The 23,729-nt window shown below is 46.0% G+C and overlaps 1 protein-coding gene across 1 annotated transcript; it reads right to left on the bottom strand.

The window, feature by feature from the left end:
- Positions 1-231: 231 nt before the first annotated feature.
- On the bottom strand, positions 232-18,078 carry QDPR (quinoid dihydropteridine reductase). Its single transcript, XM_043572891.1, has 7 exons — positions 17,882-18,078; positions 15,363-15,455; positions 11,949-12,045; positions 9,344-9,484; positions 5,156-5,264; positions 3,910-3,993; positions 232-897 (listed from the first exon to the last, which is right to left on the bottom strand). Exons 1-7 carry the CDS (start codon positions 17,978-17,980, stop codon positions 792-794), a joined length of 729 nt encoding a protein of 242 aa, XP_043428826.1. The 5' UTR covers positions 17,981-18,078; the 3' UTR covers positions 232-791.
- Positions 18,079-23,729: the final 5,651 nt, after the last annotated feature.

Here is a 23,729-nt window from a genome sequence, read left to right as displayed (position 1 = left end):
GGATCAGATCATTCATTCTCCATTGGTACAGCCACTATCGGCTGCGTGGAGCACTGTTCTAAGTATACAGGGCCATCCTGGCGCCCCCGGATTCTGATCTGCCCAAGCAGGAACTGTGCCCGTGTTTTTGTGGTGAAAAAGCTAATCTCAGACAGAGCCCACCCCCTTCCCATGACTACATCCATCAATGACTGTATTTTAAGCCACAGTTGATTACAGAAGACAACATCATAAATGAAGTGCATTTATTAGGAAGATAAACTCCAAATAACGAGTAGCTCGGAAGTACACTTGGCAACCTCACAGGACAAGATATCTTAACAGAGTCCACGGGATTTTGCTTACACCACAAAAGGAGTTTTAAGGCAGTTCAATTTGGCGGCTACAAACACGATGTGTGTGATATAAACAGAACATTCAAAACTAAGGCCCCCGAACGTCCCCAGTATCAACACATCTCTGAACTAGTCAGGTCGACAGACCCTGTTCAGGACAGAATCCAAGTCTCAAATGCAATTCAGGAGGACGCAGACCCAGAGGCTCTGCTGGATACCTCCTAAACTTGCGCAGCTAACAGACTGTCTATGCTATTACAGGCCTCCACCCTCATACCTTCTTATTTCACATGAACATTTTACAATGTCCTGGGAGAACAACGCACATTAGGAGAGAGGACAACAGGACTCAGTATCTCATACCACAAACCAGATGACAGAAAACAAAGGACCTACACAGACACACTGAGAGAAACAACTTTTCTGGCAGGTCTCCGGCAGGCAAGGAGACAAAGTTTAAAAATATGCCAGGGTGAGCTCCGTCTTTCCCTCCGTGGTTACCACCTGGATGAGGCTCCCCGAGTTCGGTCGGTTTTTCTCTATGATCCAGTCGTAGAAGGTTCTAGAACAAAGAAGATAAGCTTTACATTTTCAAAGCAAAACTCTCGACAACACATGCTTATATTCACATCAGTGGCTTGGGGGTAGAGGACAGCAGCAGCAACTGTGAAAAAGCCACAGGGACACATACCCAGGTCCCCAGTGTCCTCAGTACTCATTCTAATGTCCAAGTGGCAGCATTCGGTGAGACTTTAACTTTGGTTTTTGCATTTTGCTTCATTGTTAGAATCCTTTACAACACAGTAACATGATTTTAAGTGATTTCAAAAAGACTGAAATTAGTTAATTCTAAGAGAAAGACACGTATATACACAATATTTTTAATTTGAGCAAGTGCGTACACAAACAAGCAGGGGAGTAGCAGAGGGAGGGAGAGAAGGCTCCACACTCAACACAAAGCCTGACTCAGGGTTTGATCCCACAACACTGGGATCATGACCTGAGCCTAAATCAAGAGTCGGACGCTCAAATGAGTCACCCAGGAGGCCCGAATGTGCACAATTCTTTATACTTTCCCATGTTACCTTTCCAGAAATTTAAAAGAAATTCATTCACTCTTTTTTTTTTTAGTAACCATTCATAGAACACCACAGCAATGGGAAAAGATAGCAAAAAAAAAAAAAAAAAAAAAAAGACTATTACAATAAAATATGTGAAGTGCAGGAATGGGGGAATTAATTACGCTGCATGCAGGGAAGGAACCCTGCCTGGGAGAGTTGGGAAGGCCTCCTCTAAGAAGACAGGAATTAAGAAAGGGCACAGCAAATTCACAACATGCAACAAGTACCTGGTAATTTTTTTTAATGTTTATTATTTTTGAGAGAGAGAAAGAGAATGACATGAGTGTGAGCAGGGGTGGGCGGAGGGGGGAGAGGGAGATACCGAATCCGAAGCAGGCTCCAGGCTCCCAGCCGTCAGCACAGAGCTCAATGCGGGGCTCAAACTCACACACCCCAAGATCATGACCTGAGCCGAAGTCGGACGCTTAACTGACTGAGCCACCCAGGTGCCCCACAAGTAGCTGATAATTTTCACACAAAACATTTACATTTGAGTACTTGGTCCCCTTGGACAACCCACCAGCTAGGACTCCGGACCTTCTTCAACTAGGAAGCACTCAGGAGTTTCTGGGATATACTTTGGTAGTGACCAGCAGCAGCCTGCTAGACCAGAGCCGATGTTTAACTGTCAAGCCATTCCAGATCCCACTCCAAGGGCCGAACAAGCCAAGGGCAGTTATTCCATAGACCCAACAGCAAAGCACTGCTAAAACTCCCCCAAAGTCCCATCCACGTTGTGACCCATCTCTGGGGCGGGGCAGGGCTTAGGGATGGCTCTGAGGGAGACTGGTCAGATGGCTGGATGTGAAGGGGAACATGCGTTACTCGTGCATGTTTTAAAAACTGTCTTATTTCGTCTTCATTAGCGGTCTGCAGTAGACAAGGGAAACACCATCATAACCACGGAGAGCAAAGGCTAACATACTCCAGACATTCAAAGTACATTTCATGCCAAACTTCATGTGAGTTTTCAAATCCCACAAAGGTGCCATAATTTCTGGAACAGAGGGTGGCTGGGACTCCACTACTTGGCACTAATTCAGAAACGTGACCCCCCATGGATCCATCTAGAATCCAGGTCATAGATGCTATTGGAAATACTGGCTTTTACAAAGAAGCTCAAATGCAAAACACAATTCAAAACTTGGTAGGCAGAAGCAACTGTGGGCCTAGTTAAGACCACAGGCCCTGCGGTCATACTGCCTGGGTCAAATCCTGGCTCTGCTATGTGATCTAGGGCATGTTATTCATCCCCCTTGCCCCCCATGCCTCAAGTCCCCAAATCTTAAACACAGATGACAGGCCCTCCCTCAGTGACTTGCTATGAACATTAAATAAGATTATAGTTAGGGGCACCTGGGTGGCTCAGCTGGTTAAGCATCTGACTCTTGATTTAGGCTCAGGTCATGATCTCACGGTTCGTGACTTCAAGGCCGTGTCAGGGAGTGCAGAGCCTGATTGGGATTCTCTCTCTCTCTCCCTCTTGGGATTCTCATTCTCTGTCTCCCTCTCTCTCTCTCTCTCTCTGCACCTCCCCCACTCTCTCTCAAAAATAAGTAAACTTAAAAAAAAAAAAGATAACAGTTAAAAAATGGTCCATGATGGCACATAACAAGTGTTCCATAAATACTGGTTCCAAACATAAAAGTCCCAAATGCCTCTCAACTTAATTAAAATGAGATGTAATAGCAGGCCAGAAGCACATTCCAAACTTTGCGAACATCTTGTACACAGCTGTCGAAGCAGCAGACACACCAGCTCTTTGGGGTAAGGCCGTCTCCCACGTGGGGAGGGCAAGGACATCTTCTTCATCTCCCTGTCCCGGGGCCTAGCCCAGCACCTGGCCCACAGTGGGTGCTCGGGGAATACGTACTTACCACATGGAGGGCTGTGGGGAACTGAGATCCAGACAAACACAAAAGAGTGAGAAAGCTAACTCCTTCTCCATGATCTTCAAATGCCACCCATATCCACAAATGGGTGAATGTGATTTCAGGAACAAAGAACACTCTCTGTGGGTCTGTGGCTCAGCACTAACTCAGACACAGGAGCCCAGATGTTCCCTAGATCACCATCTGACTCCCACACTGCTGCTCCTTGTTAGGAGAGACAATGTTACCAGGAACAGAGGTTTACCGAGCACTTACTACGGGTCAGACATCGTCCCAAGCGCTACCACATTTAATCCTCCTGATAATTATGGATTCCATTATACAGAAGGGGAAACTGAGGCCTAGAGCAGTCAGGCCATGCTCAGGCTGGCCAGCTCAAGATTCATGTCAGCACTGTCAACCCCTCCTGAGACTCACTCTGATGTGTCACATACCCTCCAGAGGCCTGGGAACCTCCCAAAGCCACCTGCACTGGGGAGCTAAGAGAACACAGCCTAGTCTGTAAAAGGCAGAGAGATGGGGCTGGAAGCTGCCTGTTACCGACAGTATGTCAATACTCACTCAACCAGGAACTCCAAGGGCGTCCAGGAACTGAAGTCGGCCTCGGGCATTGATTTCCTGTTCATCGGGGTATCCAGGGTAACCCTGCAGTGCACAGAGACAAGCCTGTTGTGTGTGCCTCCCTTCTGTAAGAATTATAGCTGCCCAGTCCTCCTTAGCCAGGAAAATGCAATGTGAGCCTTTGGCACCAAGGGTGGCCGCATTCACATGGGGAGATCACAGGAGGACAGACAGAGGCCAGGAAGCCCGCCACATATACAGAGATCACGTCCGAGCATAATTCAGTGAAGTGCTCTGTGACTCACCCTTCAGGCAGACAGGAACAAAACAAAAGAGCCTTTTTAAAAATACAGTTTTGCCATTTCTTAAATATAGTCTTTATTAAAGTAAACTGCTTTGCAATTTGTATCTTCTTCACTCCCTAAAATGTAGCAGACTCATTTCTCACGATTTTTAATATTTCTTTAAGTAGGGGAAAAAGATAGCCTCATCCTTCGCTCTGGGACTGTTTCCTATGAAACCTTATGATTTTCAGCAAAAGGCTACAGAACTCAGATATGTAGGAGTCTCCCAAGAACATTCAGGCCTCAGAAATCATTCAAAACAGCTGGGGGAGCAGGTCACGGAATCACAGAAGCTCACAAACAAAAGGGAGCTGGAAAGCCCTGTGCCCTAGCAGGTCCCGATGTCCCTTTTAGAACTACAGGCAACAGACAAGCCGGTTGGTGCTGGGATCCTTCCAGCAGGAAGGAACCCCACCTCCAAAGCAGCTGCCTTGCCTGGGGCCAGTGACAGGGACCTTCTTCCAGGTCACAAATAGGAACGTGTCCCAGTTTCCCATATTCTCCCTCAGACACCACTGTCCCCACCTCCCCCCCACCACATACACACAAATACACACATGCAAAGGCTAAAGTACAATCTCTCTTCCACTGGCCTTACAATGACTTGAAAGAATACAAATATTAAAAAGAAATGCATAGACTACTTTTAATAAGGAGGGACAGATGGAGGGAAGGAAAGAAAACAAGGAAGAGGAAGACAGACAGACAGACCCGTCCCACCAGCCAACCATTCTGGACAGCCTGGGACGCTCCAACATCTGAAGAAGTATCTTTAGGGCCTCTGGCGAATGTGAGAAGCCAAGGTGACAGGACACACAAGTCCATGATGAAGAGCTACTCAAATGTTAAGTCCTGGCAGCAAGGCAGAGGCGGGGAGTGAGCGGGGAGCCCCGACCACTTACGGGAGCACGGCGATGGCCGCAGAGCCGGAGGGCATGCCGCTGTTCTTTCCGGCGAGGCTCTGGCAGAGCTGATGAACAGCACCCTTGGCCATGCCGTAGCCAATCATCCCTGGGGAGGGGGGAGAAAACAGTTCAGTGACCAGTGGCCACCACTAGTGTGTCCAGAGAACCCCATGCCGGGCTGGGAAGAAGAGAAGGATGGACACCTGTGGAGAGAAAGTGAAAGGGACATAGTATTCAAGGGCACCTACTATTCACCTGGCAGTTGACATTTACCGTAAAAACCATGAGGTTCATCTTATTTTACTGCTGAGCCAACGGGGAGGCACCGTCAGGGTGAGTAACGTGCCCAGGCTCACACGCAGACTTGCACCGAGGCTAGAGGCCAGGCGAGAGCTGCGTCTAAACCCTCAGGTTGGTAACTTGTGGGCGAGATGGAGCACTCATCCGGAATGCACGCTGCCCAAGTTCAAATCCCAGTTCTTCCACTTACCACTACAGAAATCCCAGGCAAGTTCTCAAAACCTTTCTAAGCTTGGGTTACCCCATCTGTAAAATGGGGATAAAGTACTTAATTGCGGGCTCAGCACAGGGTAGGTGCTCCCTAAATGTTTCCCATCAAATTAACAGAAGTAATATGCCCTGGAGTCCCACACGCTGTTTAAAGTATAGCGATTGAGCAATTTCCACGTGAGTATACATGCTACCTATTAATTTTCCTTTCCTCCCGCTGGCCAATCACTGTTTGCTGACTGAATGAAGAAGCAAGGCATGTCTTTTACTAGGACCAGTTTCTATGTCCCCCACAGCACCGAGCTGTGGATTCTCACTAACCAACAACAAAGAAGCATGGTTAGTTGTTGCAGACACCTCTCCTCCTCCTGAAAACCACTGTTTCTTTCGAAGATCAGCAGCCTCCTTAAAAAAAAAAAAAGAACCCAGCGCACATGCTGTTCAAAGTGTAACAGATGAGGAGGCCTCAAAGGTCCAGGGGGAGGTGGGGATCACAGCCCAGCCGAGGAACCAATCACTGACCTCTTCAACAGCCACCCTGAATTGCAAAAGAGGGTCAAGGTCTCAAACAGTTATTTAGAAGCACAAGAAGGTTTCACCATCTCTGGCTTCTCTGTTTAATCAGGGGCAGGAGGCCAACAGTGATACAAAGATTTACCTCTGCACGACTGAAATAAATCAATGTACAAATCTTATTCATCCAGCCCCAGTCCCCAGCAGACGCCCAGGGGCCCCTCTTCATTCTATTCAAACAATATGATGCAGAAAGAAACAAGCAACCAGCAACAAGCTACCGGCATCCTTAATGGTTTGATTCCGCGGGATTCTACATGATGTTGGTAAGAGGGTCATTTGCAAGATGCAAAAACAAACAAACAAAAAAAAGCATTCATTAAAAAGATAAATACTTTTCCTCTCAATATAAAATGATCAATGTAGTCCCTAAGGACTGATTCCCAAACACAGCACAGATCCCTAAGTGGTCAACAAGTGATTGCCATCAATTCTGATAGTTTATCGTCCAGGAGACAGGAGACAGTCTATAAATAACAAGCCTGGACACAGGAGCGTGGGGTTTTCTGAGTACCTTTCCAAGTGAACACTTTCCAGTTTTGAACAACCCTTCTTGTGATGAAGGACCACTAAGCCCGTCTGTCATTTGTTTCTGGACTATATACATAGATTTCCCTAGATGACTCCAGGATCGGAATCGAAGTTAAAACATTTCATGACTCAAATAAATTTAACAACATCTAACTAAGAACTTAAAGATGAACAAGCTTATTAACATGTAAAGCAGAAATAGTTGGGTTTTTTAAAGTCTGGAATAAATAACAAAAGTTCACATTTACTACTGACTCTATAATCTTTCTAAGCCATTAAGAGATTTGCAAGTCACAACCACCATATAGAGGAGGTAGTATTATTTATCCCCATTTAACAGATGGCAAAACTGAGGCTCAGAGAGGTTAAGTAATTTGCCAAATATTACACAGTAAGTGGCAAAACCGCAACAGAAAACCAACCTGGGTAGTTCTAGAACCTCCCTTTTTTTTATATAGAAGTTTATTTATTTTGAGAGAGAGACAGTGAGCATGAGCGTGGGAGAAGCAGAGAGAAAGGGAGAGAAAGAATCCGAAGCAAGCTTTGTGCTGCCAGCACAGAGCCCAATGGGGCTCAATTTCACGAACCATGAGATTATGACCTCAGATGAAATCAAGAGTCGGACCCTCAACCAAGTCACCCAGGTGCCCCCAGAACCTGCAGTCTTAACCAGCATCCAAAACTATAAATAAAAAAGATATTTAAAGACCAAAACAAAGAAAAAGACTATTTCATCCTTTAGAAAAATTAGTCTTTTAGTTGTAAGGTTTCTTTTTTAAATGTCAAGCCATTACTCATTTTTCTATTCACTTTCTACTGGCTCTGCCCTATGTCACCTTTGATAAAAACCAGATCTCAACCAAACCAACATCGAACATTTACACAGCTTTAATTATTGGAATAGCCATGGGCCTGTAAGATCACATGCTCTGAGAAATCTAATGAGAAAGTGAGTGGCAGGAAATTGTTAATTTATTAAGAGGACTCATAGTTCAGTGACTTACATTAAAATTGAAAAGGCACTCCAGATCTCTACCACGTACTAAAGAGACCCCAAAAAAATTCCCCTTTCTTTTTAACGTTTATTTATTTTTTAGAGAGAGAGAGGGTGCATGTGAGTGGGGGAGGGGCAGAAAAAGAGGGAGACAGAGGATCTGAAGCGGGCTCTGCGCAGGCAGCAGAAAACCCATGTGGGGCTTGAACTCATAACCATGAGATCAAGATTCGAGGCGAAGTCAGTTGCTTAACCAGCTGAGCCACCCAGGCACCCCATCCCCTCCTTTTTTTAAAGAAGAGTTTACTTAGGTGGTCGACGTAGACACTTTCCACCTCCCTGTGCTGTCCCCAACCCCACTTAAGTTTTCATTAGCCTCATTCCAAAGGGAGTGCTACGGGTTGAATCGTATCCCCCCTCCCACTCCCAAATTCATGTGTTGACGTCCTAAACTTCAGTATCTCAGAAGGTGATTGTATTTGGAGACAGGGTCTTTAAAGAGGTAATTAAGTTAAAATGAGGTCTTTAGAGCGGGCCCTAATGCAATCTGACTGGTCTCCTTACAAGACAAGGACATCAGGACACAGACACATGCAGAGGGACATTGATGTGAGGACACAGGGAGAAGACGGCCATCTGCAAGCCAAGGAGAGAGGCTCCAGAAGAAACCAAACCTTCCCACACCTTGATCTCAGACTTTCCAGCCTCCAGGAACTGTGAGAAAATAAATTTCTGTGTTTAAGCCCTACAAACCATGGTCCGTTTTCATGGCAGTCTCCCAGGAAATACACGGAATAAAAATGCAAAGGAAATCACAGTTCTGTTCTGATGCAGCATAAGAAGCACACAATTCAGAAACGATCAGGGTTTTGGTTCAAAGTGTAATTACAGCTTACTTATTACATAATGACAAGGTCCTGAACCTAAGTTCTAGTTCGCTTCCCTGTAAATGAAAAAGGTAGTAACGGTCCACCGCAGGATTAAATGAGAATATATGTGAAAGGAAAGAGCAACTATGAGAAGACTCGGCAAGTGGTGGGCATTGTATATACATCGACGCCTCTCATGCCTCACAGTTATGCTCCAGGGAGGTGTTACTGCCATTTACGATTAAAGAAACTACAGCAGAATTTGGTCAAAGACCTCAAATAATCTGTTCAAAGCCACTCAACTAAAGTGAAGAATCCACAGTCAGCTCTCTTACCGAAAGCCCCACCATTTCCAGGGGCTGAGCTGCTTCTCAGGGACACACGAACACACGGTGATGAAGATACAACTTATTTATTAACTGATTAGTATCCACCTCCTCACCATTCATGCCCTGGGTGGATCCCAGATGAATGGAGTGGTGGGAGTCCCAGATTACAGGACTCTGCACCCACCATGCACATGAAGACAATGCAAACAGAAGGGGTCAGAGTCCTACCCCTAAAAAAAGCCAGGAAGCACACTCCACCCAGCTGTAAAGCCTCCTGGAGGCTAAAGGGCTCCCAGGTCCCTCACCTAAGGAAGCATCCAGCAGCCCAGGGGGCGAGGGCAAGCACTCCCATTTCACACACTGGGAAACGAAGGCCTACCGGGAGTCCCGTCCAGGGCGGCCTTGGCACCAGCCAAGGTGAGGAGGCCTCCTTCTTTGAGGTGCCTGGTGGCCAGGTGGCTGGAGATGATCGATGTCCACATGCTCTGCTTCCACATCAGGTCACAGTTTTTAAAGAGAGCTGAATGAGAAAACAACATGTGAGCCAAGCATTCACAGGGAAGAGACTGAAAGGTAAGCTCCACTCACGGCGTCCCATGAGGAGGCGTTGACAGCCACTCCTGCTCTCTCAGTCCCTGACTACAAGGTCCAGTACAAAACAGCACAGGGCCGTGGTCAGAGACCTGGGTTCGAATCCAGGCCATGTGACTACCCGAGTCTCGAGTTTCCTCACCTGTAAGGTGGTTAAAATTTTAGCCAATAAATGAGCACTGTTAACAAATAGGCTGAACTGGCTTTAACTCAGAAATTGTTCTACTTTATGAAGGACAGTAGATTTGTAATAAGAACCTACACGTCTAAGTCAAGTTTTACCTGTGATCAATCAATCTGAGGCACTTATGGACATAAAGAGGGTTCTTATAGAGCACATTTTTTTATGGCTGAAAGTTGAATGCCAGCTTTAAAGACTCTTCAGAAGAAAGCTGCTCAGACAATCATTTCATGCTTATTTTAATCCTCTGACCTTGCCCAAGACATGGTGGGGAATAAGTGGTAACGTGATCACATCACCAGCTGGGCAAGACACCCAGAATCCAGAAAGCAATCCCTCCTGAGACCAGAGGAGGGGTCTTCAGTAAGTGATAACCAAGGTATTACATTTCCTGGCTACAAAGAACTAGACAAAAACAAAAGTATGGATCCACATTTATCAATTCTTGTTCCCGAAACACACAGAAGGCCATCAGGGTGTTCAGCCAACCTGATCACCCCACAAAATACCAATTTTATATTTAACTGATTTCACAGAATATCAATTCCTTTTTAAAGAGCTTTGACTTTGTGGGTTCAAGCCCCGCGTCGGGCTCGACACTGACAGCTCAGGGCCTGGAGCCTGCTTCAGATTCTATGTCTCTCTCTCTCTCTCTCTGCCTCTCCCCTACTCACGCTGTCTCTCTCTCAAAAATAAATAAATATTTTAAAAATTAAAAAAAAGAGCTTTGAATGATAAACATAGAAGGAATAACAAAATTTAAAAACTGCTGACTCAGGCAGAGATTATCAACGGAGGCTTAAAACCAATAGGTTTGGGGAATTTGAGACCCTCAAGGTGCTTAAAAATAGGATACTCACACATGATGCCGAAGTAGCATCCCACGGATCACTTACTGATCGCAAACAGAAAAACGTACCTTTACGATGGAAGTCTGCTGCTACCACCCTAATCAAGCACCATTTGGCATCACTATGGATCAGTACGGTGATCTGACAGGGTAAATGTCCCCACATGATGTCACAGGAAGCACACATCACTCAAGAGGAACTCTCGCCTCCAAAACATTCAACTCGAATCTAATTAAGTCTCTAGACCTAAATTCTAGTTCACAAGAAATACCATGGACAGAGGAACAGGTAAATGACACCTTACAGAAATGGCTGGACAAATTCGGTCTGTGGAACTTTCTCTGGGAAAAGTGCCCTGTCTACCACCAAGTCTATCACAGAAGAAAAAAGTAATTCTAGATTAAGAGACTAAAAATAACAACAAAATGCAATGCACAAACCCTGACTGGAAAATACATTTAGGCGGGAAAAAACTGTAAAAGATTTGGAATAAACTGGAGAATTCGAATACAGGCTGAGTTTTATTAATCTTATGGAATTATTATTAATTTTCTTAGGTATGGTCACAGTATTAAGATAACGTAGGAGAATGAGTTTACTCCCTGAAGATACATGCAGAAGTGTGTTGAAATTCTTACTTTCAGATAGTTAACAAAAAAATACACACGCAGAATACATATGCACAAGAAAACAAGAAAGCACACGTATGACAAATGTTAATATCTGAATTTAGAGGGCACAGGGTGTTCAATGAACTGTTCTTCCCATTTTTCTGTATGTTAGAAAATTTTCATAATAAATATTGGAAAACATACTCAGCTTTAATAAATGCTCAATTTTTAGTCCTTTTTTTTAGAAATTTATTTGAGAAAGAGAAAGAGAATAGGTGCACACGCGGGTTTGAGGAGAGAGAGAGTGAGAAAGAATCCCAAGCAGGCTCCGTGCTGTCAGCCCAGAGCCCCAAGAGGGGCTCCGCCTCACAAACCATGAGATGGTGACCTGAGCTGAAATCAAAAGACAGATGCTTGACAGACTGAGCCACCCAGGTGCTCCTTGAGTCCTTCCGACTTTCAGAATGATCTATTTCATACACATCCCCCCGTTCCCACCCAGTAATAGGCCCTGAAAGACTGGGATGGAAACAATACTTATTCCATTCTGCTTCTACTTCAAACTTCAAACTTAACGTCTCTCTCCCGTAACCCTCGTTATGGGAAGTGTTTTCTTCATCCGTCAAATGGGATGTTAATCCCTACTGCACAGACCTCCCAAAGGTTCTGGGAGAAATACAGAAAAACCTGTCTTTGCCAGCTGGACAAAATGCAGAGCAGAATGAATGATTCACTGAGAAAAGGACTCACACTTGGATTTGGCATTGCCTCCGGCCCATCCTCCAGCCACACAAAGGATTGCATCCACCTTCTCTTCACCCAAGAGCTTTCCGACCTCAGCTGTCACCTTAAACAAAAGGGACAAAAAAGGTGCAATAAGCAGTCAGGTAAACCCAAACAGACTAATGTCCTTACAGATGCCTCAGTTTATTTTTCACTCGTTTTGAAGTCAGTTACCAGTACCTGGCAATTAACCCTTTGAAGATTAGAGGAAGGACCAATCTACAGTAAGCATCTTAGACAGTGAAACCCAACTACATTTCAATGTGATTTTTAGAAAGCAATCTAGGGGCGCCTGGGTGGCGCAGTCGGTTAAGCGTCCGACTTCAGCCAGGTCACCATCTCGCGGTCCGTGAGTTCGAGCCCCGCGTCAGGCTCTGGGCTGATGGCTCAGAGCCTGGAGCCTGTTTCCAATTCTGTGTCTCCCTCTCTCTCTGCCCCTCCCCCATTCATGCTCTGTCTCTCTCTGTCCCAAAAATAAATAAACGTTGAAAAAAAAAAAAAAAAAGAAAGCAATCTAGAGTCTTCTTTTGGGATGGTTAAGACATTAGCACCCCTGGAAGAGAGCAATGAATAAAGAAAAGCAGGAAAAGGTTTTTAAAAAATCACCAAGAGCTTCAATGCCCACAGCTAACCTTCCGGTCTATTTCTTTCCAGACTTTCTTCACACATCACAATCTCAATCTGAGATAATCTATTCTTTTCTACCCTCATTACAAACATCCCTTTAACTGCAACTCCAAACCATAAGTGCCAACAGGAAATATTTTTAAAAAGAGCAACAAAAAATAGTCAACTATACTTCATGTAAAAAAAAAATATAGTCAATGGCAAAATGTTAGTAAATACCAGGTACATGGGTGATCATTTCTCTCTTTACTTCTGTTTGAAAATTTTTTTTAATTTTTTTTTTTTTTTTTTTTTTTTTTTTTTTTTTTGGGACAGAGAGAGACAGAACATGAATAGGCGAGGGGCAGAGAGGGAGGGAGACACAGAATCGGAAACAGGCTCCAGGCTCCGAGCCATCAGCCCAGAGCCTGACGCGGGGCTCGAACTCACGGACCGCGAGATCGTGACCTGGCTGAAGTCGGACGCTTAACCGACTGCGCCACCCAGGTGCCCCCCTGAACTTCTGAATTCTTAAACCAAGTCCTGTTACCAAAAGCCCAGATCCCAGCTGCCAGAAGTTGGCTATCTCCCAATGTCCATATGTACACACAACCTTGTACATGCTCATCTTTTCAGGGAAACATGGAACCAGAGAAACGAGGCACCTGTTTGATTTTTACAACATCTATGCCTTTAATTCCTTCCCCTTAAATTTTGCTCTCTGCCCAATGGTTTTCATAGACTTAATGCCTTTCTCATGTCTTCATCTCCTATCTCTAGTGAATCTCATGCCTAGGGGGCCAATTTTACATGGGTTAGGATTAAATTTCCTCTTCTGAAGCCTTAAAAACAAACACTGGAGGTCATGCTGTTTATCTGGAGCAGAAGAGCCAGTGACAGACACTGATCACAGAGAACCACAGCCAGAAGAGCCGCCGCCCAGGTGCCCCACAAACTCCCCATTTCTAAAAGGGAGATCAGTCAGAAACGTTTTGCGAGTGTTACAGAAGTGAAGCAAGTTGATGTGAATAAAGCACTCAGGATGATGCCTGACACAAAACTATGCCTTGTTGGGTTTTATTATTAAGCCCATTAAGGCCAATAAGTAATCATTAAGTACAGGAAACATTAGGATCAGATTAAGTAAAAACAACAAAAATCTATATTCTGCAAAGTCAGCTGGCTTTTTATATTCTAACCTCTGTGAAACCGATGCTTTAGAAAGAGTAAGTGAGCAGGAGAGTATCCTCAGTATGGGCTTTTTTCTTTCTTTTTTTTATTTTTGGACTTATACACACATATGTTTGGAGAAATGGACTGGAAGGAAATACTACAAAACATTAACTGCATAATGGGACTAAAAATGACTTCCCCGTTCTTTTTGCTTAATTGTATTTTCTACATCATACATGTATCACCTTTAAAATTTTAAATATTCTTGGGACACCTGGGTGGCTCAGTTGGTTAAGCATCCAACTCTTGGTCTCAGCTCAGGTCATGATCTCACAGTTCGTGGGTCTGAGCCCCACATCGGGCTCCGTGCTGACAGCATGAAGCCTGCTTGGGATGCTCTCTCTCCGCCTCTCTCTGCTTCTCCACTGCTCACATGCTCGCTCTCGCTCTGGCTCGCTCTCTCTCAAAATAAATAAATAAACTTTAGAAAAATTTTAAAACATAGCTAGTACCATTAAACATCAGATCCTCAGTAGTGTTCAGATTACTAGGGAGAATGTAACTAAACAAAAAGCAGACTCTGAGCTTACTGAAGTTGTTAGTTAAGTCTCTTATTAGGAAATCCCATGCTCTCTACTCCACCACGAGCTAGCTTTTTGGCCATGTCACTTAGTGTCTCATCTCCTAAGCTATAAAATGGGTCTACCCCCACCTGCCCGCCTGCCTCACTGAGTGCTTGCCTGTAAAAGTACGTCACATCACACAAAGAATAATGCGGAGATTTCCTTGGGAACATGGGCTGCAGCGCTGACATGAGAACCACAGAGAGCACAGTCCCCCATGCAGCTTATGGGAACGGCTCTTCCAGAAAGGTCGGCCCATGTAAGAGCATCTCTGATATTTATACCAACATGGCCATCAAACTGTCACTGTCCTTCTGGGCAATGACACTATCACAGGGAGAAACAGGGGTATTTCACAGTTCATGTATTCATTGGACTTCTTGTTTTACCATAAGCATATCATTGTAGAATTAAAATTACCCTGTTTCGTTAGGGTTCATGCTTTGAACTAGGGAGCTCCACTTTTTAGAATGCATCCTAAATAATCAGAGATAGAGACAAAGATGTTCAGCACAGGATTCCTGATAATGGTAAAAAAGAAAAACTGCAAGCCATTTCAACGTGCAGGAAGTAGAAACTAAAGAAATTAAAAAATACATGCTGACACAGAGGGGTTTTTTCAAGTGACCTGAGAAGTATTTAAATTAAGTATTAAGTTAAAAAAAAAAGCTGACCATAAAATATAAAATACAAGATTATCTCAACTTACAAAACTAAAAACATATAGGATGCATAGGAAAGACAAGAAAATGGGCCAAAATGTGAATAGTGGGCTAAAGAAATGGATTATGAGTAATTTATCCTCTTTATATTTTTTTCACTTTTTCCAAATTTCCCCCAATGAGCACAAATGGCTTTCATAAACAGAAAGCACTAACTGGAGAAAAAAAAAAAAAAAAAAAAAGAATGCATTACCAGAGGAAACCGCTCCCCAGGGTTTCCCTACCACAATGCTAGGTGGGTCTTTTTCTGGAATTACCTGGTCGGCCTGCTCCGTAAATGAGTCCGTCATTCTAACCACGACACTAGCACTAGCCTCTTCATTCTCTACCACGTCGATGCTGGCAACCCACTGGAGTGAAAGAGAAAACAGCTTTGGTCAAGAGACAATTAGTTGTTTTCCCAGAAAGATCCACACTCAGAAATGGGGGCAGTGTAGACAGATGAGAGGCTTAAATGAAAACCCACCAGAGATAGAGAACAAACTGAAGGTTGATGGGGGGTGGAGGAGAGGGGAAAGTGGGTGATGGGCACTGAGGAGGGCACTTGTTGGGATGAGCACTGGGTATTGTATGGAAACCAATTTGACAATATATTTTAAAACAACAACACCACCACCAGAGAATCTCACTACTGACCTCTCATGCTCCTTACACACATTTGGCTTCAGCCAGTCCACTCCTTACTAAGCCCCAGCCTAGCCCATCTGCCCCCAAACACCTCACCTTCCTCCTCCACTCTCACCTCTTAAGGCAAACCGTGCACTTCCAGCGACCCCTTGACCAGAGCAAAAAAGCAAAACAGCTTTGTTTGTAAAGGGCCAGAAAGTAAATACTTTCGGCTGGCCATATGGTCTGTGTTGCATCTACTCAAATCTGCTGTTGTGATGGCAGAGCACCCCAGACAATATAGATAAATGAAGGAGTGTGCCTACATCCAATAAAACTTCAGGCACTAAAACCCCAGAAATGTGAATTTCATGTAAGTTTCACATGGTACAAAATTCTTTTTTATTTTTTTCCCCAACGATTTAAAAATGTGAAACCATTCTTAGTTCTTGGGTTGTACAAAAACAGACAACAGGCCTAGTCTTCCCGGGAGGACTAAAGTTTTCAGACCCCTGCCCTAGAGCACAGAGGGATAGCTTTGGGTTTGGGAATCAGACCAAAGTTTGAATCCTGGCCCTGCAAGACAGTGGCTTTCTCATAGAGGTTAACAATTAACAGGATTAATGTGAAAATTCACTGAAATGGAGCATGCTACAGCTCCTGGCACAGGTGACACACAGTTCCTACTCAGAAAGTTCCAGGGCCCTGAGGTTCACAGGACCCAGAGATATATATCTCTACCACAAGCTATGAAGAACACAGCATCCATTTAAGAACACTCACTACTTCTATGTCACCAGCCACGGGGGGATACAGACACAAAGAAAAGGTTGTATCCCAGTCCCTCCCAGAGTTCCTAGAAATGTAGGGGTGGGGACGGGGGAGACAGAGTCCAAGGTAAATCAGCTTGTCAGATTCTGCCAAGTCAGAAATAAACCAAAGTGGCCCCAACAGGGGGAAGTGCTCCCACCGGGGAAAGGCACAGTTCTCACATCTGTAACACATGGATACCAACAGGATTCACTAAATTCAAGTTTGGGGAAGAGTAAATGAAATTAATAAGAGTATGTGAGAACACAGTGCCTAGCCAACACTCCTAATAACACTGTCACCACCATCCACCTCCACAGACCCTGGAAGATGCCTCAAATAGTCTTCCAAGTTGAGTAAAAAGACAGTGGTGTGCTTAGAATCCATTAAAAGTCCTATACCAGAGGCTGAGCCAAAAGAAAATCCTGGAACCCTTTCTTCCTGGTCCCGGGGCTACCCTGGCCCAGGCTGCTGCTACAAACTAAAACCCCGAGGCAAAACTCCCCAGAGCTCCAGCACATTTTGTGCAAGTGACAGCTGCAGGGAGGAGACAGAGGGCGGAGTCCCCACCAGAAAAGCACTGAGCTCTCCAGAGCTGCTGGGGTCAGGGTCCCTGGCCATACGTCAGCTCCGCTCCTACTAGCCCCCTACAAGAACCAATACCCGATTATTCCAAGTAGTTCAAATAGTCTTTCCAAAACAAAGAAGCCACCAGCATTGGTGGGGCTCAGCCTTCCAACAATCGGGTGCAAGGCTGGCTGAAGGAACCGGGGTAATTATAGCAATACTAATAGCTAACATGTAAACAGCTTTTACCACAAGTCAGATACTTTACAAGCACACCAATGATCTCATTCAATTCGCACAAGCCCCTAAGGGGTAAATACTAGTATTATCCCCATTTTAAAGACGGGGAAACTGAGGTTCGCGGGCTTTAATCAATCAGTTAACGACTAGTAACCCGCGCCACGCAGTCTAATTCCAGAGCCTTCCTTCTCATTGTTTCTCCAGGTACCCTCAAGCCCGCTCCTCTTTATTCCCCTCTGGAATTCTCTCCGAAGCCATTCCAGACTTTCTGGGCCTGGCGGAGCGGGCAGCCCCATCCCCCACCTCCTTGCAGAGCAAAGGCCCCGCACCTAGGATGCCGCGTAGGCACGCACTCGTAGCCAGGAACAGAGCAGTAGACCTGTGCACGCACGTGCAAGCACTCACGTCTGGCCTGTACACGGGCCCCGGGCTTTAACCAGACTGCCCTCCAGGGCCGCACCGGTAAGCCCCTCCGCTCCCCAGTCACCAGCGTACCCGCCCGCCACCCAACCCGAAGGTGCCGCAAAGCCCCGCGGAGACCCGGCCGAATTACCCAGTTGCGGGCCCGGAACGCCTGCACGCATCGGGAGCCGAGCGCGCCCCTCCCGCCGTACACCAGCACCCGGCGCGCCTCTCCAGCGACCGCCGCCATCCCGCTCCGCCTCCCGCTCGGCTCCCGAAGCTCCGAATGCCCGGAGCCCGAACGCGGCGCCCCGGCTCGCCCGGCCCCGCCCCGGCCGGCCCACCCACCGGGCCAAGAGGGACCGCGCGGCCGCCGAGCCCGAGCCGCGCCCGCTGCTGCCCCCTAGCGCGCAGCCACGCACCTGACAGCCTGAGGGTGCGCAAGCCGCGCCCCGCCGCCCGCCGGCCTGTAGGTGCTGGGTCCCCGGGATGTGCAGGGCGCAAGGGTGGAGAACAGGTGTGCGCGCGTGTGGGTGGCGCCCACCCTCACGATGCTGAGTTCTGTGGGGGAGACAGGACAAACCACGTATATGTTTTAACCTTTAAATAAGAGTGAAGGCTCTGAAGCCCGATGCCTGGCCCCCTGTTTAATAGCTTTGTAGCGCTAAGCAACTTGCTTAACTGCCCTGTGCCTCAGTCTCCTCTCGGTAAAATGGGAATACTAATAGTCTGTCCTCCTAGCGTTTTGGAAAGGATTTTAAAGGATAATACTAGAGTTCTGAGAGCAGTGCGTGGCTAGTAGTAGGAGCTCAATAAATGCCGACTGAGCGTTATTAATATTGTTTTTGCCGCTACTTTTGTTACAATTCGCTGGACTTCTTAGAGATTGTGAATTTCAGTGCTCTTCCATTTTGGAGGTGGGGATATTTAAATATCTATTTGGGGCCGTATTTGAAAATTAAAAATTGCCAAAACGATACAAAAATTATAGTATACTATATTTTAAATGTCGAACACTTTACAAATTAATGCTTTTAAAACAAACCCAAAAAAACTACGAAAATTATTACAACAGTTCAAAAAAAATATGAGTACATTTGACACAACAGGCCTTTAAGGGTCTGGTAGAGACACAGCTGAAGATGTGAAGTCCTATAATGCTGTCCTTGGACTTCTGTAACTGTATGTAAGCCTCCATTTGACGAGCATGTTGAAGGTCCACAATTAAGCGCCACCAAATGGTACCAGCTGTCCCCACTGACAGAGCCTACCATTTTCTTTCTTGTAAATTAGTGACTTCTGTCCATGGAATGTGCCCCTAATACAGAGCTTCTCAATCCCAGCACTATCAGTTTTGTGGGGGCAAAGGGGAGGGCTGTACTGTGCATTGCAGGATGTTTATAACATCTCTGGCCTCTACCTCCTAGATGCCAGTAGAGGCCTCCCCGCCCCTCCAGTCATCACAATAAAAAGTATCTCCAAATCTTGCCACGTATCCCCTGAAAGTGTTTCAGAAAAACCCAAGTTTGGCTACCCTTCACTGGAAAAGAGACAGAGTTTTGATTGGAAAAGAATATGAGTTTTATTCGGGAGGCTGGCCACCTGGGGAGAAGGTAGACTCCTGTCCAAAAACGAACTCCAGGGTTTTTGTGTGGCACAAAGACTTTTGAGGAACTTTAGGTCAGTTACTCAGTAAAAGGGGAGCACAGTGGTCTGTAACACTTCTTGATTGTGTGCAGACATTATCTCTGTTATCTCTTGGAGGTTGGTATTTGTTGGTGCCCTAGGAGAAAGGTTGTGCCAGAGGTTTTGGTTCTTCCTAGGAAACAATGCATGATCTGTAGATATACAGAGAAAAGTTTAACCAGTCACTCAGGCTAAAGGTGCTTGCTAAAACTTTAAAGACTACTAAGTTGGCTGGAGGGGCCCAGGCGGGGGCCTTAAAGGGGCAAAATCACCCTTTGTTGAGAACTAGTGCCCTAACACTATTGTAACCTTCTTGACAGCAGGATCCCACGTTGTACATCTTTGTGTCACCCTCCACCCATACAGTGTGTTGTACACAGCAGACTCACAGATATTTGCTCAATATACTTTGCCAGATAAGGCACACAGAAATACTTTCATTTGGGGAACAGTGATGAAGGAACATAAGGGGCAAGCTGACAGGCCACTCACACAGCCTCCCCACTACTAGATGGGATGTGTGATATTATTCCTCGGGCACTCCTGGCTACCCAAGAACAAAGGAAAGGAGAAAAACAAATGGTTAACTGATAGAGATCATAGTCCTGCAGGACCTAAGTCTCCATCACCCCCACATAGTGATTTGGGAAACAAAGGCAGAAGGAAATGGCAGATAGAACTAAATTTCCTTATAAACCTGCAGCCGGTTGACAAATACAGGAGGCCTGCAGAGTAAAACTTTCCTCCAGGAACTCCCCACTGTCTTAATGCTAATTATTTGCTTAATGCTAAAACAACCTTAGCCTGACAATAGCTAGGCCACTATCCTGGGAGTCTTTTTTAGCATATGAAAATCTCACAGGAAACTTCCCCTGGACTTTACCTCCCCCAACTCCATAGTAATATAACCAATCTCTCCTCATGGTCCCAGGGCAGCTCTTCCTGCCCATGGGTCCTGTCCCCATGCTTTAATAAAATCACCTTTTTGCACCAAAGATGTCTTCAAGAATTATTTCTTGGTCATTGGCTCTGGACCCCACAAATCCCACTGTCACCCCAAAAAACCTCATCAACAGGATACAGTCCACAATGCAGTTTATTAAGAGAAGCTTCATTACCGGGAACAGAATTGCTGGAAGACTGGATGAGGAGGTTAACATTATTTATTTGGTGTCCTTGAAAGGGCGGCCCTACGCCGGCCGACTCCATCCTGTTCCATGTCCTTCACCTTGACCACACCTCCTCCCCTTGAGTAAACCCCCCCTCACCTGCCTAACAGGACTCGGACCCTTCCCCAGGACCCTTCCCCAGCCAATCGGCTGAGGCCATAGCCATTACCTCACCAACTGCCCCCAGGCCCCAATAAAACTTTGTCCTTTTGAAACTCGCTCTCTTTCCCTGGTATCTCACCGCTGCGTCGGTGCAGGTAGGGGATTGAGCCCGAGCGAATAAAGGCTATTTGCTTTTGCATCGGACTTGGCTCCCTGGTGGTCTTTGGGGATCACGAATTCTGGGCATAACATCCTCTCTATATGCCACGATGTGCATGTACTATTTCATTTTGCTTTGTACAACAATCCCATGACAAATTAGAAAACCAAGCCATGAGAACCTCAAGCACTTGCCCAGAAGAATAAGAATTTGAACCCAGGTCTTCAATAGAGTTCTACTTATTTAACCACACTTCCACTCAGCATGGCAAGAGCTTGCTAGGAATCGTCTGTTTCCTGTATTTTTCTAAAATAATTTTTCTAAAAATTCCTTAATCCCTAAAAACCCAAAAGTTGACAAAGGTCCATCATCTGAGGCTGAAATACAATGCAAACGTGTTACACAGGTCCAAAGCATGCTTACCATTACAATAAGAATAAGTAACGTTGGTTATTAATGTGCCATATTATATTATATTATTACATATTATATTTTATTATTATAATGTGTCATTTATTAACCAGCCTTTCATATGGATTTGTTACCAGAAAAGCATCAGCTATTTCAAGATTATGATGATGAACGGTTGTATTACAAAGACCTGAACTCCAGCCCCAGTCCTGACATCCAGTTTTCTCATGAGAGAAATCATTAGAATAGTACATCCTTTGACTACCACGAAGGGTTACTACCATCAAGGGATAACAAGCATATAATAAAAGCCCTTTGTATGCAGAGAGAGCTCTACACAAGCTTCAGAGACACTCTTCTTCATTTTCATTGTGGAGAAACCACAGAAGTGAACCCCATTTACAGGGTATAGGGAAGGAAACTGACGTTTCCATTCCCATGTCCTTCTGGCCTTTCCACTGCTCTCCAGGTGAGGTTTTCAGAACTCCTGTTGGTTAACAATGCAAACTCCTGAACCCCCCTCCAGACTTCTGTGACCAAATAAAAAAAACGTTTGTGCCACTTCTGTCGAATTTGACTACCCAAAACTATTGATAGTTGCTGTTGCCAATCTCATGTGACATAAAGTTGACATTCAGTAATAGACTAAAAATTGAAAGGGCGGGCCTACGCCGGCCGACTCCATCTTGTTCTGTGTCCTTCACCTTGACCACACCTCCCGACCCGGAGAGCCTGACAGGCCACGGTTAGTGTCTGTTTGTTCCGTCTTTTCTGTGTGAGCTCGTTTCTGGAATTCTGGTAGTGCCCGACGCGGTCTAAGTGGACGCACTGGAGGACCATGGGCCGGGAGTTTCGGAAGACGTTCCGATCCTCCCTTCTGGAGGGACGTGGAATCCCCTCATCTGTTTTGGAGGGACGTGGAATCCCCTCAAAGGTCTGAGACGAGGCAGGCCGCTCCCGCTGGTCAGCATGAGGCCGTCGTCTAGCTTTCGGTTTTGGAGGGACGTGGAATCCTCTCATTGGTTTTGGAGGGACGTGGACGTGGAATCCCCTCAAAGGTCTAAGCTAGCTTTCAGTTTTGCTTCCATGGAGTTGGAAGACTTTCTAAGGGCCCTCTGTTTGTCTGTTTCTGTGTTTCTCTGTTTTGTTCTGAGGACTTACTGGACGGACGTTATGGGACAGACTCAGACTACTCCCTACCCACCCTCTTGGCTTAAACCCTTCCTAGCCCCGCTCCCTCCAGAGCCAAAACCCATTCTTGCTTTGCAGGGGACAAAGAAGAAAAGTCTTACCCAGGCTTCAGCACCCCTCTACCTGTCCTACAGGGGGGTACTGAAGAAGAATTAATTTTTCCTCCCCCGTATAACCCCTCTAGGATGCCGGAAGAACACCATCCTTCCCCCCCCCACCCCACCCCGGGAGGCAGACGCTGTTCCGAGAGCTGTTCCGAGAGCTGTTCCGAGAGCGGGCGGAAACGCTCCAGTGGGAAGCCCGCCCTTTACCAGACAAAGGGCTCAGAGGGAGCAATCCGCCTCCGCCACCGACTCCACTATTCTGCCCCTGCGAGCCACCAGACCCCCAGACGCGGAGGGGAATCAGCCCCATCACTATTGGCCTTTGGCTACTAGTGACCTGTACAATTGGAAAGCTCAGAATCCTAAGTTTTCCAAGAAACCGGCAGGGCTTATTGATTTATTAGACTCTGTTCTTTTTACCCATCAGCCCACGTGGGACGATTGCCAGCAGCTTTTGCAGGTCCTGTTCACGACTGAAGAAAGAGAAAGAATCCTCACTGAGGCCCAAAAACTAGTTCCGGGCGCAGACAGGAGTCTCACCACCAACCAGGCTCAGATAGATGCCTCCTTCCCCTTAACTCAGCCCCAGTGGGATTTCAACACGGCAGAAGGTAAGGAGAGGCTCCGGGTCTACCGCCAGACTCTAATGGGGGGTCTCCGAATGGCTGCTAGAAAGCCAACCAATTTGGCCAAGGTAGGAAATGTACAACAGGGAAAAGATGAATCTCCGGCTGCCTTTTTAGAACGGATCATGGAGGCATTCCGTACCTATACCCCCATGGATCCAGAGGCTCCGGAAAGCAAGGCAGCTGTTATCATGGCCTTTGTAAACCAATCGGCCATAGACATTAGGAGAAAATTACAGAAAATAGGTAGACTAGGAGAAAAAAAGTCTGCAGGACTTACTGGTGGTAGCCGAAAAGGTATATAATAACCGGGAGCCTCCTGAGGACAAGCAGGCTCGCGCCATGGCGGCTGACAGCAGTAAGCAGACTCGAGACCTGGCCAGAATACTACTAGCTACCACTGCTGACTTCCCCGAGGAACGAGACCGCCGTCTCTGGCAGCTGGCAGACGATGCAAGAAAAGGTAAAGGAACCACCAAGCGGGGGAAGCAGAGGCCGCAGAAGGATCAGTGCGCATACTGCAAGGGGATAGGGCATTGGGCCCGAGATT

Source organism: Prionailurus bengalensis, chromosome B1 (assembly GCF_016509475.1).
Source record: "Prionailurus bengalensis isolate Pbe53 chromosome B1, Fcat_Pben_1.1_paternal_pri, whole genome shotgun sequence".
NCBI classification, from domain to species: domain Eukaryota; kingdom Metazoa; phylum Chordata; class Mammalia; order Carnivora; family Felidae; genus Prionailurus; species Prionailurus bengalensis.
The sequence above is the reverse complement of the archived record's forward strand: the minus strand, read 5'-3'. Positions and strand labels throughout refer to the sequence as shown.

Coding starts and splice junctions, on each gene's coding strand:
- QDPR (XM_043572891.1), bottom strand. CDS start 17,980: ATGGCGGCGGTCGCTGGAGAGGCGCGCCGGGTGCTGGTGTACGGCGGG. Junction 15,456..17,881: donor CGTTCCGGGCCCGCAACTGG/GTAATTCGGCCG, acceptor CTTTCACTCCAG/TGGGTTGCCAGCATCGACGT. Junction 12,046..15,362: donor TTACGGAGCAGGCCGACCAG/GTAATTCCAGAA, acceptor CTTTTGTTTAAG/GTGACAGCTGAGGTCGGAAA.